This window comes from Perissodus microlepis, chromosome 5 (assembly GCF_051167445.1).
Source record: "Perissodus microlepis isolate ML-2025 ecotype Zambia chromosome 5, ASM5116744v1, whole genome shotgun sequence".
NCBI classification, from domain to species: domain Eukaryota; kingdom Metazoa; phylum Chordata; class Actinopteri; order Cichliformes; family Cichlidae; genus Perissodus; species Perissodus microlepis.
The window spans coordinates 32,840,399-32,856,327 of record NC_140465.1 but is presented as its reverse complement, the minus strand read 5'-3'; the positions used below and the strand labels follow the sequence as shown (position 1 = coordinate 32,856,327).

General features: G+C 44.1%; 1 protein-coding gene across 2 annotated transcripts; it reads left to right on the top strand.

The window, feature by feature from the left end:
* Nucleotides 1-1,386: 1,386 nt before the first annotated feature.
* ipo9 (importin 9) lies at nucleotides 1,387-14,931 on the top strand. Of its 2 annotated transcripts, none has more exons than XM_084929454.1 (24): nucleotides 1,387-1,682; nucleotides 3,344-3,405; nucleotides 3,523-3,609; nucleotides 4,216-4,417; nucleotides 4,676-4,764; nucleotides 4,952-5,038; nucleotides 5,199-5,318; nucleotides 5,460-5,560; nucleotides 5,979-6,037; nucleotides 6,129-6,280; nucleotides 6,373-6,471; nucleotides 8,154-8,260; nucleotides 8,343-8,482; nucleotides 8,763-8,922; nucleotides 9,592-9,818; nucleotides 9,979-10,127; nucleotides 10,537-10,665; nucleotides 10,785-11,060; nucleotides 11,181-11,347; nucleotides 11,713-11,846; nucleotides 11,938-12,057; nucleotides 12,341-12,454; nucleotides 12,574-12,650; nucleotides 14,153-14,931. In XM_084929454.1, exons 1-24 carry the CDS (start codon nucleotides 1,535-1,537, stop codon nucleotides 14,261-14,263), a joined length of 3,117 nt encoding a protein of 1,038 aa, XP_084785580.1. In that variant the 5' UTR covers nucleotides 1,387-1,534; the 3' UTR covers nucleotides 14,264-14,931. The 2 variants fall into 2 exon arrangements, with proteins under 2 accessions (XP_084785580.1, XP_084785579.1); XM_084929453.1 differs by having other exon boundaries at nucleotides 8,760-8,922.
* The last annotated feature ends 998 nt before the right edge of the window (nucleotides 14,932-15,929 follow it).

The window sequence follows — 15,929 nt, the reverse complement described above, 5'->3', positions numbered from 1 at the left end:
GATCATCCCAAAAAGTCAAAGATTTTCTTCATACAGCATAAGTCAAACGTTTCATGGCATTATCAACTAATGTGGCAGCATGGCAGATCCACATGTTGGCAATAATAAATATTCTCTTTTTGAGAGATGTAGCCAAAGAGTAACATGTAACGAGAGAGAAAAGGACCTAATAAAAGAGGACCTAAGATGGAGCCTTGAGGAGCACCACATTTAATGGATTTTCTGTAAGTATATAATTATAGGCCTGGAAACCAATGTCCCTTCTTTAGTTTGGGACATTGGTTTCCAGGTCCATGGACTATTGCTTTTACCAAGGTATACCTCATAAACTGGCAACAGAGTGTAAGGTTAGTTTTGATACTCTTTTTTTCGCTTTTTATATTCACAAGTCACATACGAGTGGGGATTTTACAAGAAAAAAAAATTATATTTTGTAATTGAGTTTCTACAATATTTGCTAGTTTTCCATAAGTCAATTTTTCCTGTATGTTGTACATCTTAGAGCAGTAATAATAACACAAGATTTTTACATTCAGACATCCAAACCGCCACACATTTTATGATTAACAGTGTGAAGGGAAAGTATTAGGGATGTAAATGTAACAGCCTTGCAAATTGCACACCCTGTTTCGCTGTAGGATTATATGGTGAAGCTGGTAGCTCAGGTTCCTCCAAGATTTTGCAAGTTGTTCACACTTAAGGTTAGGCTACGGTTACTTTGACCTCTTTATATGGTGAGACAAATATAAATATATATAACTCCATCCATCCATTTCCACTTCTGTCATGGGGCCAGGTGGGGTACACCCAGGACATGTTACCAGTCTTCTGGAGAGCTACATATGCCGTATAGCGCATAGAAACTGTTATGCCACAGCAGATCATCTGTCTCTGGCTCTCACCCCAACTTTCCTCTGCATGTCCTTCTTGACTCTGTCCACTATCCCTCCTCAGCACATGTCCAAACTAACTTTGTCTCCAAACTGTTCAACCTGAACTATCAATCTGATTAACTCATCTAATTATCCTGGCCACTCCCAATGAAATTGTCAACATCTTCAACTCTGGCACCTCCAGCCTCCTGTCTTCATGTTAGTGTGCCACCGTCTCCGTACCATACATCACAGTGGATCTCACTATCTAAGTTTCCGTGAACCATGCGTGCAATAACACAAAATCTCTAATATAGCCTTTACTATGAGAGCTCTACTATACGCAATACTACAACTAGTATAATAATAATAATAATAATAATAATAATAATTATTATTATTATTTACCTGAGCTCAAAATCATAAATTTCCTCCGCTCCACCAGGGGGCGCTAAAATATAAAAACAAAAACAAAGGGAGAAAAACACGTGAGCCTAACCGGACGACAAACACACTTCCTCCCGCAAAAACCCCGCCTCCGCGTTTCCATGCATTGGCGCGCTTCGCCTCTGTGGCCGTGGCTCGTCGCTCCTCCCCGGGTGGTGGTGCTACAGCTGCTGGTAGACTGACTGTAGCGGGCTGCGGGTGAAAACACAGCAGGCATGAGTGCAGCGGGTAGCGCTCGGCCCGGTTCGGTCCAGCAGGGACTTAAAGAGGCTCTGATCGAGACGCTGACGGCCATCCTGTCCCCGGTCCAAGAAGTGCGCGCCGCCGCGGAGGAGCAGATCAAAGTGCTGGAAGTGACAGAGGGTGAGTGGCAGCCGGGGTCTGAACAGCGCTTTGAGAAGTTAACCGGGGTGTTGTCGCTTATTAACAGCACGGGGGCCTCCGCTTCGCGCCCAGTGCGCGAACAGCTGACGGCCGCCGTTATTGGGGCTAACTTTGTGACTAAGCTAGCAGTCATTACGTTAGCTGAGCGACTGTCCTGGCTCCCCGGAGCAAACATTAGGCCACATTTCCAGGAGTTGGTGATGATTAAAATAATAATGATGATGATCTTTGATTGGGGTTCGTGACTGGCCAGTTGCTTTGCTCAGGCGATCGGTTCGGACAGCCGGATGTGTCACAAGTGCGGTCAGTAGCGCGGACCTAGTTACCAAGTTTGATGAAGCACATGGGAGCTGTGTGCACCCCGGCCTCAGCAGCACGGCGGCGGGATCGACTCTGGGTTCAACATCTGCGTCAGTAAACCAAAGGGAAAGACAAGAGTCGCGTGGTCTTTTCAGCCAGGTGCGCGTGAACATCTTGATAAAAAAATATTACCACTTTTTTCTGTCTCTCTCTTTTTTTGAGAGCAGCTACTTTGGTCATGTTCACGCAAACTCCAAAATCCGCTGTTTGACCGCCCGGACAACAGTGGATTCGCTGCCTGCCCAATGTTAAACATTCATTAATTGCGCCGTCACTATGGTAACAATTGAATGCCTTACTGACAGATTGTTTTTTTCCCGCGAAGATGTGTCCCGGGGGGCAGGGGCTTCTCCCAGACTTCCAGCTTCCTGCACCATCAGGACCAGCAGGGAGGGCAGCACACACAGGATGGCCAATGAAAGAGCTGTTAGTGTTTCATATGGAGTGGGAAAAGTCTGAGGCTTCAGTGAGGAAACCATCAAAGTCACAGAATGTGTGTCAGAATTGTATTAATGAGGGGGGAAAAGAAAGTAGTAGTGATGCTTTTACTTAGAACATGTTAACGTAGATCCTGAAGTAATCTTGTGGTGTTGCTTTATGCAGTTCATCTGTTGGCAAAGTTTTAAGACTTGATTACTTTTCTTCTTTTTTGGATAGAGAAATAAAAAGACACTTTCTGTCTCTGATTTTTAGTAAAATTTGGACAGATGGATACTGTAGCCAGGGGGGTGTAGCTCTGACTCTGCTAGACCTCCCATTGTTTGTCCTGCAGTCCTCGTGCTGCTGGTGAAAGGCTAATTGTGCGCACTGATGTCGGCTGTACTGCAGTATCGCAGCGAGCCGACCCTTTCCGCTGGCCCCGCTCTAAGGCAGCCGCGCTATGGGATTGTCAGCACTAACATTGTCTTCTGGCGCCTGATGTCACCCTGATGTCTTTGGCACCCTGCATGCCAGGTTCAGACTAAAGCATGCTCTGCTCGACTTTTTTCCCTCTGCCTGTATGATGTGTCTCATGTCTCTTACTTAACGTCACACACTGATCCCTTGTCATCCTGTTGCTGCTGAAAGATGCATATTTTCATATTTTGCCAGGCTCTTTAAACCATAGTGAAAATTAATAATGGAAATGTGTAGGATTAGCAAAAACCTCATTTATAAATTCAGTATTTATACATCCACATTTGGCTCTTTTTCTATATTCATCATGCTCTAAGCGAGCTGATATGCATTTAGTTGTGGATTTATATCCTGTTGTCCTTGCTGATTTGTTCACATTGCAGAGTTTGGCGTCCACCTGGCAGAACTCACAGTCGACCCTCAGGGAGCACTTGCCATTCGTCAGGTGAGCAGGAGAGAAACTGAAAAAGAAAAAAATGAACCTCTACAACAAACACCACTTTTTCTGTTGTTCCTCATCATGTCCCCATTTTCTTGTTTGTGTGGTTGGTTGTGTTTACAGTTGGCATCCGTCATCCTGAAGCAGTATGTGGAGACTCACTGGTGTTCTCAATCAGAGAAGTTCAGGCCTCCTGAAACCACAGATCAGGTAAACCCTGCTTCATCCTCAATCTCAGGAAGCATGTTCAGACATCTCAAACACTTTTAATTATGTTGCAAATTCAAACTTAAGCTACATCATTTCTCACTCATTATGACAGTGAAAAAAAAACATGTTTTAGGCCTGCTTTCAGATGTATTAAAAACCAAAAACGCTCTGCTTCAGGCACTGCTCATCACCTGGCTAGTATTGTTCCAACAGTGCAATGACAAAAGGATGATTCATCATTATTGAGGGGGGTAAAGCCATTGTCACTTACAGCAGGGACTCACTCTATAGGCCACATGGTGCTGTAGTATCTGAGAGGTGGCTGCCCGCTCAGAGAAGTATAATAACTTATCCATAATTGAGAAGAAGTAACAGCAATGCTTATAAATCCTGCAGTGGTATTTAATTTGCCCTTTTTAAGAACAGCCTTTGGTATCCATTCTCGTCTCAAAGAAGGAAAGTAATTGTAAAAGTGACCTATGTCTGATTATTAGTAAGTATAATCAGTGGTCAGAGTGAGGGAGGGGAGGAGCAGATCACCCAACTCTACACCCCTGTTACACGATTGAAGCCAAAGCGAGTCGGACTCTTGTTGTTCTCCTCCAGGCGAAAGCCGCCATCAGGGAGCTGCTGCCCAGCGGTCTGCGGGAGTCCATCAGCAAAGTCCGCTCCAGTGTTGCGTACGCCGTGTCGGCCATCGCCCACTGGGACTGGCCTGAGGCGTGGCCGCAGCTCTTCACCCTCCTGATGGAGATGCTGGTCAGCGGAGACGTTAATGCCGTGCACGGGGCCATGAGGGTGCTCACGGGTATGTAGTAACATATAAATAACACAATAAGTCTTTATCTCCTTAGGGAATTTTAAAGGTTGCACAAACATTTAATCTGTTTTGGAAGTCAACACTTAAAGTGACTGTGATCTCAGGAGCAGTTGGGTTTTTTTGTTGTTGTTTTTTTAGCTTAGACTACAGCTAAGTTCTTGAAGATTAGCTTTATGCATTTCCAGTCTGCATTTATGCATTTATGAGTCTTTTGTTTACAACTTTTTTTTTTTTTTTTTTTCGCAGAGTTTACTCGAGAGGTGACAGACACCCAGATGCCGCTAGTAGCTCCAGTCATCTTACCAGAGATGTATAAGATCTTTACCATGGCAGAGGTACTCCTATATCTCCTTATGTGCTCCTTATCTCTATCAGTATTGAGCCTCTGTGGATGCAGGCACACATTTTACAGCTGTCAGTCTGAACAGTCCTGTTTTCTGTGACTGCCATTAATGATTGCTCATTGCATTTGTGTGATACACCGGCATGGATCGCCTCCCTGAATTGTTTTCACTGTTGCAGGTTTACAGTATTCGTACTCGCTCCAGAGCAGTGGAGATATTCACCACCTGTGCCAACCTGATCTGTGCTATTGAAGAGCTTGAAAAGGTGAGGCGGGGTCAGCAAACGTTTCAGTTTTAAGTTGATGGCCTTTCAAAAAGGCGTATACTCATGCATCACTTTTCTATCTGCATTAAAGTGGAAGGTATAGACCTGAGTGGCTGTTGCTGTGTTTTTTTAATAATCGTTCTTATTGACCTGGGTGTAGGGTGCAGCCAAAGCGTTGATCTTCCCTGTGGTGCAGCAGTTCACAGAAGCGTTTGTCCAAGCCCTGCAGATGCCCGATGGGCCCACGTCTGATAGCGGCCTCAAAATGGAAGTCCTCAAGGTGAGAAACTCTGTGCACTTGGACCCTTTTGTCGGACTGATTATGATCTGCAAACGTTAAGTCAGTCTTTTAGTTTTCTTTTTGTCTGTGGCTACTTTCCAGGGTTCAAATCCTTGTTTTCTTTGCTTATTCGTCTCACAGGCAGTGACAGCATTGGTAAAGAACTTCCCCAAACCCATGGTGTCCTCCATGCAGCAGATATTACCCATTGTGTGGAATACACTGACTGAAAGCGCAGCTTTATATCCTTTACAATGTCATCTATGTATTAGCTGTTTCCTCGCTCCCAGCAATTGTTTGAAGAGCATTTGTTTTGGGGCTGAAGGAACACTTCTTACCTCGAGGTTTGACTTCCTTTTGGGCATCTTGCAGACAGACAGGTCATTTGCTGTGACTTGTGATCTCTTGTTTATTTAACAGTTTCTCTAAACCACTAATCCACATTGCTGTCGCAGTTTTTAATGTATGGAAATCACCTGCTTACTCAGCAGGATCAAAACCTCCTTTGACATACTTAAAGAAGCACTGGGGTGTGACAAGGTAATGGACTTCACAGACAAGCTGTCTGTATAGTGTCATCTCATATAATAATTAAATTTACAGCCATTAATGAGAGAAAACCGTTTTTGTGAGTGCATTGATCCTTAACCAGATCTTCACTTATGTGAGAACAGAAGTGAACTACACAGAGGAAGTGGACGACCCAGTAGACTCAGACGGTGAGCAGAATTCAAGTCTTGCTGTGTCACACATGGTTATTAATATTGTTATCCACTTATTTATTTATTTGGTTGCTTGTTTTTTTTGCAGGTGAGGTTTTGGGCTTTGAGAATTTGGTGTTCAGCATCTTTGAGTTTGTCCACACGCTGCTGGAGAACAACAAGTTTAAGAGCACGGTGAGGAAGGCGCTGCCTGAACTCATCTATTACATCATCCTGTACATGCAGATCACTGAGGACCAGGTGAGAAACGACTGCAGCATCTGGTAGAAGATGCACGCATAGGTGGAAGTAAAAAAGAAAAAACTAAGTATATTTGTGTTGTTTCTCTTCAGATCAAAGTGTGGACAGCTAACCCACAGCAGTTTGTGGAGGACGAGGATGATGACACCTTCTCCTACTCTGTCAGGATCTCTGCTCAGGACCTGCTGCTGGTGAGAGAACAACAAAAAAAGTATCACTGCTTAGTAGGGGTGCAACGATACACAAAATTCACGGTTCGGTTCGATACTTTGGTGTCACGGTTCGATATTTTTTCGATGCAAAAAAATGTTCATGCCTTTTTAATTTGTCATTTATTAAAATTATAAATATATATTTTAACTCAAAAGTACAGTTTTTAAATTTAATGTTGCTGAAACAACAAAATAAAAAAAATAAATCTATCTGATCGAGAAATCACTCGTCTTTGGAAAAGAGAGTTTATTACAGAGAAATGGCTCTTTCCAAAATAAAAGCTATACTATACGCTTCTTCTGGGCTATATTCTCAGCAGCATATTAAACATATCAGGTCCCCATAAGGAGAATCATGTGCTAACGGCTGTCTAAATGACTCGGGTAAAGTTTGTAGCATGCGTGCTTGTTGTTTTTGTCTGCTTCCACTTGTCTTTGCACTAGGATGCTGTTGGCGTAAATCTACAGTCATATTCGTTGTGTTCCCACTAGTGCTGTCAGCGTTAATCTCGTTGAAATGACATTAACGTCATAACGCGGCAGATCTCCGTTAACGAGTTACCGCGGATCGCCCCGTGCGTGGGGCTGGACGGCGTCAATACGTTAACAAGCTAACTGCGCTAACGCACTAGTTCCCAACAATTGAGCATTGCGTGGCACATCCGACATACTGTTTTATTTTTGTCCATGACACGCTTACCATCAGGGTCATACTTCACATGAAAACCAAAATAGGTCCAAAGGCCAGATCTGAATGAGGGTGGGGGAAGTTCAATTTGCCATGTTGCAACGAGCTTAGCTTCTGTCTTGCTAGCTTGCGCTGCGCTCAGTGGATCTGCACTCGACAGTGCAGCCTAGGCGGAGTAGTCGAACGCAGATGCACTTAGCGCTCAACACAGACAGCATCGTCAGATGAAAAGTTGATAAAATAAATTTAAAAAAAATTGTATTGTTCATACATATGCATACGACCGAAAGCACTGTATCGAACGGTTCAATATCAATACGAGTATTGTTGCACCCCTACTGCTTAGGTAAAGCAATCTTATTGGATAAAGGTCTCAGGTATGAGGGCTGTTATTTAATTGGCTGACAGATGACGGCTGCTTTTAAACACAGCGAGGCGCTTTTTTTGTAAATTAACAGCCTCCTTGATCTAGTTTAGTTTGACTGACTTGAGCCATTTCAGTTCCAAGATGGTTATAGAGAGGTATTTCAATAAGTTTGCAGGTTTTATCTTACAACTTTCAGTTATTATTCATATAAAATGAAAAAGAATTACAAGAAGTCAAACTTATCTGAGGCTGTAAAGAAGAGAACATGAGGATGTGCGTGTCTGCCAGGCAGTTGTATTTAGACTGAGGGAAATAATCCTCTTGGCTCTGCTTTTTCTTCTCCTACACACACACACAACCTCCACAGACACTGGAGGCAGATTTTAAAGCTGTGAAAGAAATGGGAACAGTTTTGTTTTTGTTTTCACTATACACTGTGTGTGTTTCATGCAGTGTTATGATAGAAGAGGTTAGATCTGTGCAGTCAAACACATCCAGAAGTTTGTTGTGGTGTCAAAGTCGTACTTGCTCATCATCTCGCTTTTCAGCCTGGGTTTCACCCTGATCAGGTGTATCATGACAGTAACCTTTGACCTCTTTTTGCAGGCCGTCGCTGCAGAGTTTCAGAATGAGAGCGCAGCAGCGCTGGCAGCAGCTGCAACCAGACACCTCCAGGAGGCAGAGCAGGCTAAAAACGGTGGCAATGAGCACTGGTGAGGGCAGACTCGGTCACAGCCAGTCTGGCTTTCTTTGTTTTCGCTTTCTGTTCCTTATGTTGCTTTTATTTTAAAACAGGTGGAAGATCCACGAGGCCTGTATGTTGGCCCTCGGCTCAGTCAAGACCATCATCACAGAGAACGTGAAAAATGGCCGCATCCAGTTTGACATGCACGGTTTTTTGGCCGGCGTTGTCCTGGCTGATCTCAACCTGACGGGTGAGTCCGGTCAGCAGAAAAACAGGAACAAAGCTCCTGAGTTTTTTCTGCAAGAGCGTGGAACTTCTGACGAGAACTAACTTTGAGTCCTTTGTTATATCTCTGACCTCGAATGATCTAACAAGCCGTGAAATTCCCCCATAAACTATAAAAGACTGCATTTTAATATTTTAGGTTTTTTTAACAAGTCAAAGCCGTCAAACTGCAATGAAACATGAAAATGGTTATTTCACTCTTTATGTTTCTTACCTCATCTTGCTTGTTTTTTCTTTCCCAGCAGCGTCTCCCTTCCTTCTCGGTCGTGCTCTGTGGGCGGCCAGTCGCTTTACAGCCGCCATGTCTCCCGAGGTCATCCAGCAGTTTCTCCAGGTCACAGTCAGCGGCCTCCATGACTGCCGGCCGCCCTCTGTCCGCATCTCCGCGGTCAGGGCCATCTGGGGGTGAGCTAGCCGTTCATAATTGTAACCAGGTCACCGCCAAAAGAAAACCATCCTTTTATTTTGTGATTGAACAACTTTGTCTTGGTCCACGGTACAGGTTGTAGCCTGTTACATTAGGGAGCTGTTTAAAAAAGCAGGCAGGTATCTCAGATTTGCACAAAACCTGGGAACAGAAGGAAAACCACTATCCTAGACTTGTCCGAATCTCATAAAAGATTTCTAAAGGAACCTCTAAATGTCCACTTTCAAGCATCTTGCTCTCTGTGGGTCTGCCATGCCATCATCAGTGACTTCAGGAAGTTACTCAGCCACAACATAAATTAGTTAAACTATTTAAGTGATATTAAGATAACCGACTAGTGGCTGTATGCTTAACTTTACCAAACACATTGATTTCTCGTCTAAATTTCAACAGGTAATCGGATAAGTTAATTTCTTTCAGCAGCTGTGCAGTTGGGTTTTATGTTTCGTAGGTTTTTCGCATCATATCCTTTCCTCGTCTGAACTTGAGTTGTTTCATGGTTTCTGTGCTTGTTAGTTTTGTCCATCACTAAAATATGAAACAGATCATGAAGTAGAGCCAACAGTCCCACATGAAAAGGTGTTACCGCAAAGCAGTGACTACAAAGTTATAAAAATATTAAGGATGCCGCGTGTTCATGTCTCCAGGTACTGTGATCAGCTGAAACTGTCGGAGAGCACACATGTCCTTCAGCCCTTCCTCCCCAGCATCCTAGATGGACTGGTTCAACTGGCCGCCCAGTTCAGCTCTGAGGTGCTGACGCTCGTCATGGAGACGCTGTGCATCGTCTGCACTGTTGACCCGGCGTTCACCACCAGCGCCGAGAATAAGATCTGCCCCCTCACCATTGCCATTTTCCTTAAATATAACAACGGTACTTGACTCACACCTTCTTTGACTGTTGAACTAAATTCCCAGCATGCTCTGGTCATCAGCACCTGATTGCAAAATCTTAAGTTGTACCACCTTTTCCAAGCAAAGTGCTTCCCGGATGAGGACAAGGTGTGATAAGATTTGTCTCCTCGTGTCCTCAGACCCTGTGGTGGCATCCCTGGCTCAGGACATCTTTAAGGAACTGGCACAGATTGAAGGCTGTCAGGGCCCCATGCAGATGCGTCTCATCCCCACGCTTATCAGCATCATGCAGGCTCCACATGACAAGATCCCCACCGGACTGTGCGCTGTAAGTACCAGGTGGCATATACAAAGCTGTTCAGAGAATTACGAGGTGCAATAATGTGTGTCAGTCTGCTTTTATAAAATAATTTATTATGTTAGTTCAAAATAACTTATTTGAAATGATTGCACAGTGACATTTGCCACATTTAAAGAAGAAAAAGTATACAAGTAAGAGTCTTCATGTAACAGTGGGCATAAGTATTGCTTCAGTCAGCGTGCAGACCAACAAAAACAAGAACTGGCCCAAGAAATGTGGATCAGAGGAAGCCAAAAATGCCCTTTGTGGGGGTTTTTGTGTTTTAAATATGTAATACTTGACATTTTCTGCATCCAGCTGAGACGATTGCTGAGGATAGATCATGATTCTTTCTGAAAACATCGGTTTCTCTTTCTGTTCTCCTGCTCTGTCGCAGACGTCCATTGACATCCTGACCACAGTTGTCAGAAACACCAAACCCCCTCTGTCAGAGTTGTTGGTGTGCCAAGCGTTTCCTGTGGTGGCACAGTGCACCCTGCGCACTGATGACAATGCGATAATGCAGGTAAACAAAACAAAGACTCAGCAAAAGGTCCAGAAATAATTATGTCACACGTGGTCACTTTAACTGTGTAATATGTAGCATGTGGTGTAACACGTTGATCACTTCGCTCCTCTCTCCAGAACGGCGGTGAGTGTCTGCGGGCGTACGTCTCCATCGCCCTCGAGCAGGTTGCCCAGTGGCGGGACGACCAGGGAAACAGCGGCCTTTGGTACGTCATGCAGGTGGTCAACCAGCTGCTGGATCCCCGGACGTCCGAGTTCACTGCCGCCTTTGTGGGCAGGTTGGTGTCCACTTTAATCTCTCGGGCTGGAACTGAGCTCGGTGAGCAGCTGGATCAGATCCTCCGAGCGATTCTGAGCAAGATGCAGCAAGCCGAGACCCTCAGTGTCATGCAGGTAGGAAGGAAAGATGGTTGATTGCTTTGCCGAAGGGCCGCAGGCTGAATTTCTTTATTTTAATTGAGTTCCACTGGATGCCGGTATCTGAACCACCTCCTGTTTCTCCTCCCTCTCCAGTCTCTGATCATGGTGTTTGCCCACCTGGTTCACTCTCAGCTGGAACCTCTGCTGGAGTTTTTGTGCAGCCTGCCTGGACCGACAGGGAAACCCGCCCTGGAGTTCGTCATGACCGAGTGGATGAGCAGGCAGCACCTTTTCTACGGGCAGTACGAGGGGAAGGTCAGGTAAGAAAACTGCAACGATTTTACTTTGGCCTACAGTGAAAGAAGATCTGAAAGGAAGAACATGCGTCATGTCAGAACATGAAAACCTTCAGCTTTGAGTTCAGGCTGTGTTGTGTTTTAAAAGTGATTGGGATGAGTGAAAGCTGGATCTGACTAAGAACCTGAATACACAAACTCTCAGCTTTGTCTATTATGGACTGTATCTGAAGAAGTGAACACCATGGTGAAAGCACTCATGCGTTTAAAAAAAAAAAAAGTGCTTGTATGAATGGGTGAACAAGGCATGTTGTATAAAGCATTTTGAGAGTGTAAAAGCGATGTATAAGAACGTGTCCATTCAAATGTACTCTTTTGAATTCCTGCAGCACGGTGGCTCTCTGCAAGCTGCTGCAGCACAGTCTCAACACTGATGATAAACGTCTCCAGGACATTGTGGTGAAAGGTGAAGAAATCTACAGTCCAGACGACGGCATCCGCACACGCTCCAAATCTGCAAAGAGTAAGACACTAAATGATTTTGAACTTGAACAGAGAGACTGCTGAAAGCAGAAGTTTTATCACGAGAAAATCCAAATGTTTCGATTGAACAGATCCAGAGCGTTGGACCAACATTCCTTTGCTGGTGAAGATCTTTAAGTTGATTATTAACGAGCTTTCGACTGTAGTCGAGGCAAACGCCAGCAGGACGAACGCCGCAGACTGGAGCCAAGGTGAGTCAGTATGTACTCGTGGACCCCAGTACACCGTCACCAGAAGTCAGAAACTCCACACAGGCCTGTTGGGGGAGCTCCAGTCCTTTTACAAATGCACTCGTTTATTCAATTATATTTGTAGTTCCTAAATGTGATGTTAACTCAGGTCTCTAGAAGTGCATCATGTTGGGCAGGTGAAGCCTTCTGACTTACTGAAAAATCGCAGTTTGTTCAGTTGTTCTATTGAATTGCTGGGACAGCAGACCTTTCAGTAACCAGCTGTTATTTCTGCTCATCTTAGATTCCAGTGGTATGTGGGAGGACCAGGGGGAGGACGAGGTGGAGGATGATGATGACGAGGACGAAGGGCTGGCAGGGCAGCTCCTTTCTGATCTCATTGCCGCTAACAAATACGGTACCAGTATCTCCTCACTGGATTTCATCTTTATTTCTTCTAAGAGCAGCTCCCTCTCTCTCTCTGTGTTCATGACAGAACGTTGTTTCACCTCAGCGAATAAAATGTTATTTTTATAGATGATGATTATTACGAGGACGACGATGAGGATGATCCAGATGCCTTGAAAGACCCCATATATCAGATTGACCTGCAGGTAAGTGTCTTACTTCAGATCTAAGCGTGGGTGGGACACGCTGGTTGGAGCTGTGGAGCGACAGAGAATAATAATATGAAAGCCAGCTTTTGTGTTTTTACTGCTGGAGCTGGTTTCCTCTGACATTTTATTGCCCACTCTGTTGTCTTTCACTTAGTCAAACACAAGTCAAAGACTTCTGCTGGTTCCCTTTGAATGAGTAACAATAATTTAGATATTTGTGCCAAATATCATGTAGATTGAACATTTAGTCTTCATTGATAGTTTATCAATGAAGACTAAATGTTCAATCTGCTTGCTCAGATTAATCTTCACTGGTTGATGCATAAGCATAAAAACATGGATTTTTGCTATTTCATAAATGAAAATGTCTGCTTGAGATAATTAAACCTCATTTAACACAACTCTATTTACAGTGCTGTACTTTTCTTTTGGCCGTAGCTGAAATCTACTTAAGTGATGCCAACAGTATATCTGTGTATGTATAGATTTTTAGCAGGTGCACATAAGTAAACCTCCTCACTAACTACCTTTCTGTTACCCATCGTTCAACCCGTGTAGATATTCTGCTCACGTGTTTGTAGCTTATACTGCCATCTTGAGTATCAATAGTGAGCTATTCAAAGTATTAACAAGGGAAATATGTATTGACTGTAATATGCACTTAACAGCCACTTTATTAGGTCACCTTGCTAGTACTGGGTTGTACCCATTATGCCAGCAGACACACTGTAATACATTATGTTCATATATAAGCTCCCCGGGAGGCTGCAGCCCTTAAGAGTGGCCGAGGTCATTGCTGCGAGTTTACCAGCGTTTTCTGCCCTAGAACGTCAAATCAGATGAGAAGACGCTCTAATTATAACAGAGCTTTAGGATAAAATGGCGTCAGGCCTGCTGGATTAATGTTGGAGACGAGACACTCAATTTGCACTTTCATCTGCTGGTAAACAAGCATTTTTCAGGATGTATGGAATTGGGTCGAGTTGTGTACTATTGAGGAACCGAGCCATTAATAATGTTAGTCGGAACAACGGTGTTTACCAGCTGGTTCGTGTTGAACTGCTGCTGTAAACGGGGTAAATTGAGAGAAGGCTGATAAGCCCTGTGAGTGCTGACTAAAACTGAATTCCATGAAAAAGTACATTATTGGTTCCGGCTTTTTAAAATATGCTAATGTGCTGCTTTTCCTGTCAGTGATTACGATAAGTTCAAGGTTTGGGTGGTACAAAGAAGTCACTGTGACAGCTCTGAGACCATCTTCTGAATCCTTAAATACAAACCATCCATTTATTTTTAGGTGGGTACAAAGACCGGCCGGAACCATTCATGCTTTGAATCGCGGGTGTAAAGTCACAACACCAAAATCTGATCGCTTTATCCTCGAATCCAACTGAATGTTTGAGCTGAAGCTGAAGAAATGTTTCAGTTGTTTTCCCCACAGGAGTTACCACCTGATTACACTGATTTGACCTCCACTGTATCCTCTGTCTCCTCTTCAGGCTTACCTTACAGACTTCCTGACACAGTTCGCCCAGCAGCCGTGCTACAGCATGTTCTCAGGCCACCTCAACCAAGCCGAGAGACAAACCCTTCAGTCTATAGGCCTCTAGCCCCGCCGTCTGCAGCTCCAGCACATCATCTTCCATCATCAGCCCTGTCACATGTCCCTCACAATGAATTTACAGCAAAAGAAAAAGAGAAGTTGATAAAAGAGGAGGGGGATGGGGTGGGAAGAGACTCATGCACGTGTCCTGTTACTTCAGTCTTGTGATGGGATGAAGGACTCTGTTAAAACGAGCAGCGTGGCGAGGTGAGCGACTGCACCGGTCAGTTCCCGAAGAGAGTCTCACCATTTTGAAGGAACTTCAAACTGGACGAGAAGGTTGAACCTTGATGTATGTACGGACTTTTTCGCCACGTGTTGTTTGTAATTTAGCCCGTTTATTTTTGTGTGTTTCTGTACAAACGAAACGAGTGAGGTGCAAGACAGAGAAACACTTCCAGGAGAACTTTACATGGACTGAAGGAAAACAAAACACCAGGATGTTCGAGAGGGAGAGAAACATTGGCGGCCTTATATTCCATAAAACAGACTGTTGACGACAGGAAATGAAGCGCTTTCAGACCCGCTGTCGTGTATCTGGGTACGGTGGGTATTTGGAAATTAACACTGTTGCCATGGTGATTCACAGCCTTGTCATTTCCTTGTACCCATTGGCGTTTGGGATGAAAACATTTCTAAATAAAAGTCCCAGCAGGACGACATTTTCAGAATGATCACCAGATTCCTGTCTTTGTGCAGTGTCTCAACAGGGCTACGTCCTGAGGCTTAAAATGCGAAATCTAAGAAGCCGGTGCTTTTCAGCTGTGGCAGATCTGGAAGCCCAAGATGTAAAAAGAGAAAAGCAGTTCTAGTCAAAAAAAAGAGGCCAAAAGGTTGTGGATATAACGCCAATATGCAAACAGATTCTTTGAAAATGAGTTTCCTGTAGATTGGTTTCTATTTTAATAGAACTCATGACTAAATTTTCCAAGAAAATCCAAAAGGATGTGATGTTTATGCTCGCTCCTGAGCTCCTTACCTTTGCACCTTTGCGAGCAACACAAGCTAATCATGAATGTCAACATGCCAAACAGCTCAGACTCAAACACGAACTTCACACGAGGGCTAAAACCACAGGGGGTTAAACGAGGCTAAACGGGGGCTGCCAGGTGTATGGAGTATGAAATATGGTATGGAATGGGTGACATATTCCTCCATATTAGTAGTAATAAGGGGGCATTAGTCCAAGATGGCGGCCAACCAAACCGGTTTGACAACCGGTTTGACCGGTTTCGTGTGTGTGCGCATGCGCGTTCAGGTGTGCTCGGGGGCATGCTAGTTCATCTGTTCATGTTCATGCACTTCTGGGCCCTGTGTTGAATGATCCCATGTTGGGTTTGTGAATTTGACACCTTAAGGTTTTGAAGTTGGGGATACATGCTCCTGGTGAGCACAAGATGTCTGATAACAGCTTGACATCTCAGTTATAAATGGAATTCAAAATGTTTTTGGAAGTATGACTAATGTATAATCTGACTTCTAAGGTACGCACGCCAAGGCCTAAAAGACAAGGGGACAGTTTACTTTGTGCTATAAAAACACAAACCTTAATCTTTGATCTTCCAACTTTATCTTTCTGTTCTGGTTTTAGAGTCTCTGTTTATTGAGTCGTACTTTGGGAATCACCCTGTTGTGAGTCAAGGGTATGCTGGGAGAGAATATGGCATTATACA

What these genes read in the sequence shown, in the direction of transcription:
- ipo9 (XM_084929453.1), top strand. Translation starts at nt 1,535, where the DNA reads ATGAGTGCAGCGGGTAGCGCTCGGCCCGGTTCGGTCCAGCAGGGACTT. An exon ending in CTCCTGAAACCACAGATCAG is followed by an intron (nt 3,610 to 4,215) that starts GTAAACCCTGCT and finishes GTTCTCCTCCAG; the next exon opens with GCGAAAGCCGCCATCAGGGA. An exon ending in GCGGTCAGGGCCATCTGGGG is followed by an intron (nt 8,923 to 9,591) that starts GTGAGCTAGCCG and finishes TCATGTCTCCAG; the next exon opens with GTACTGTGATCAGCTGAAAC.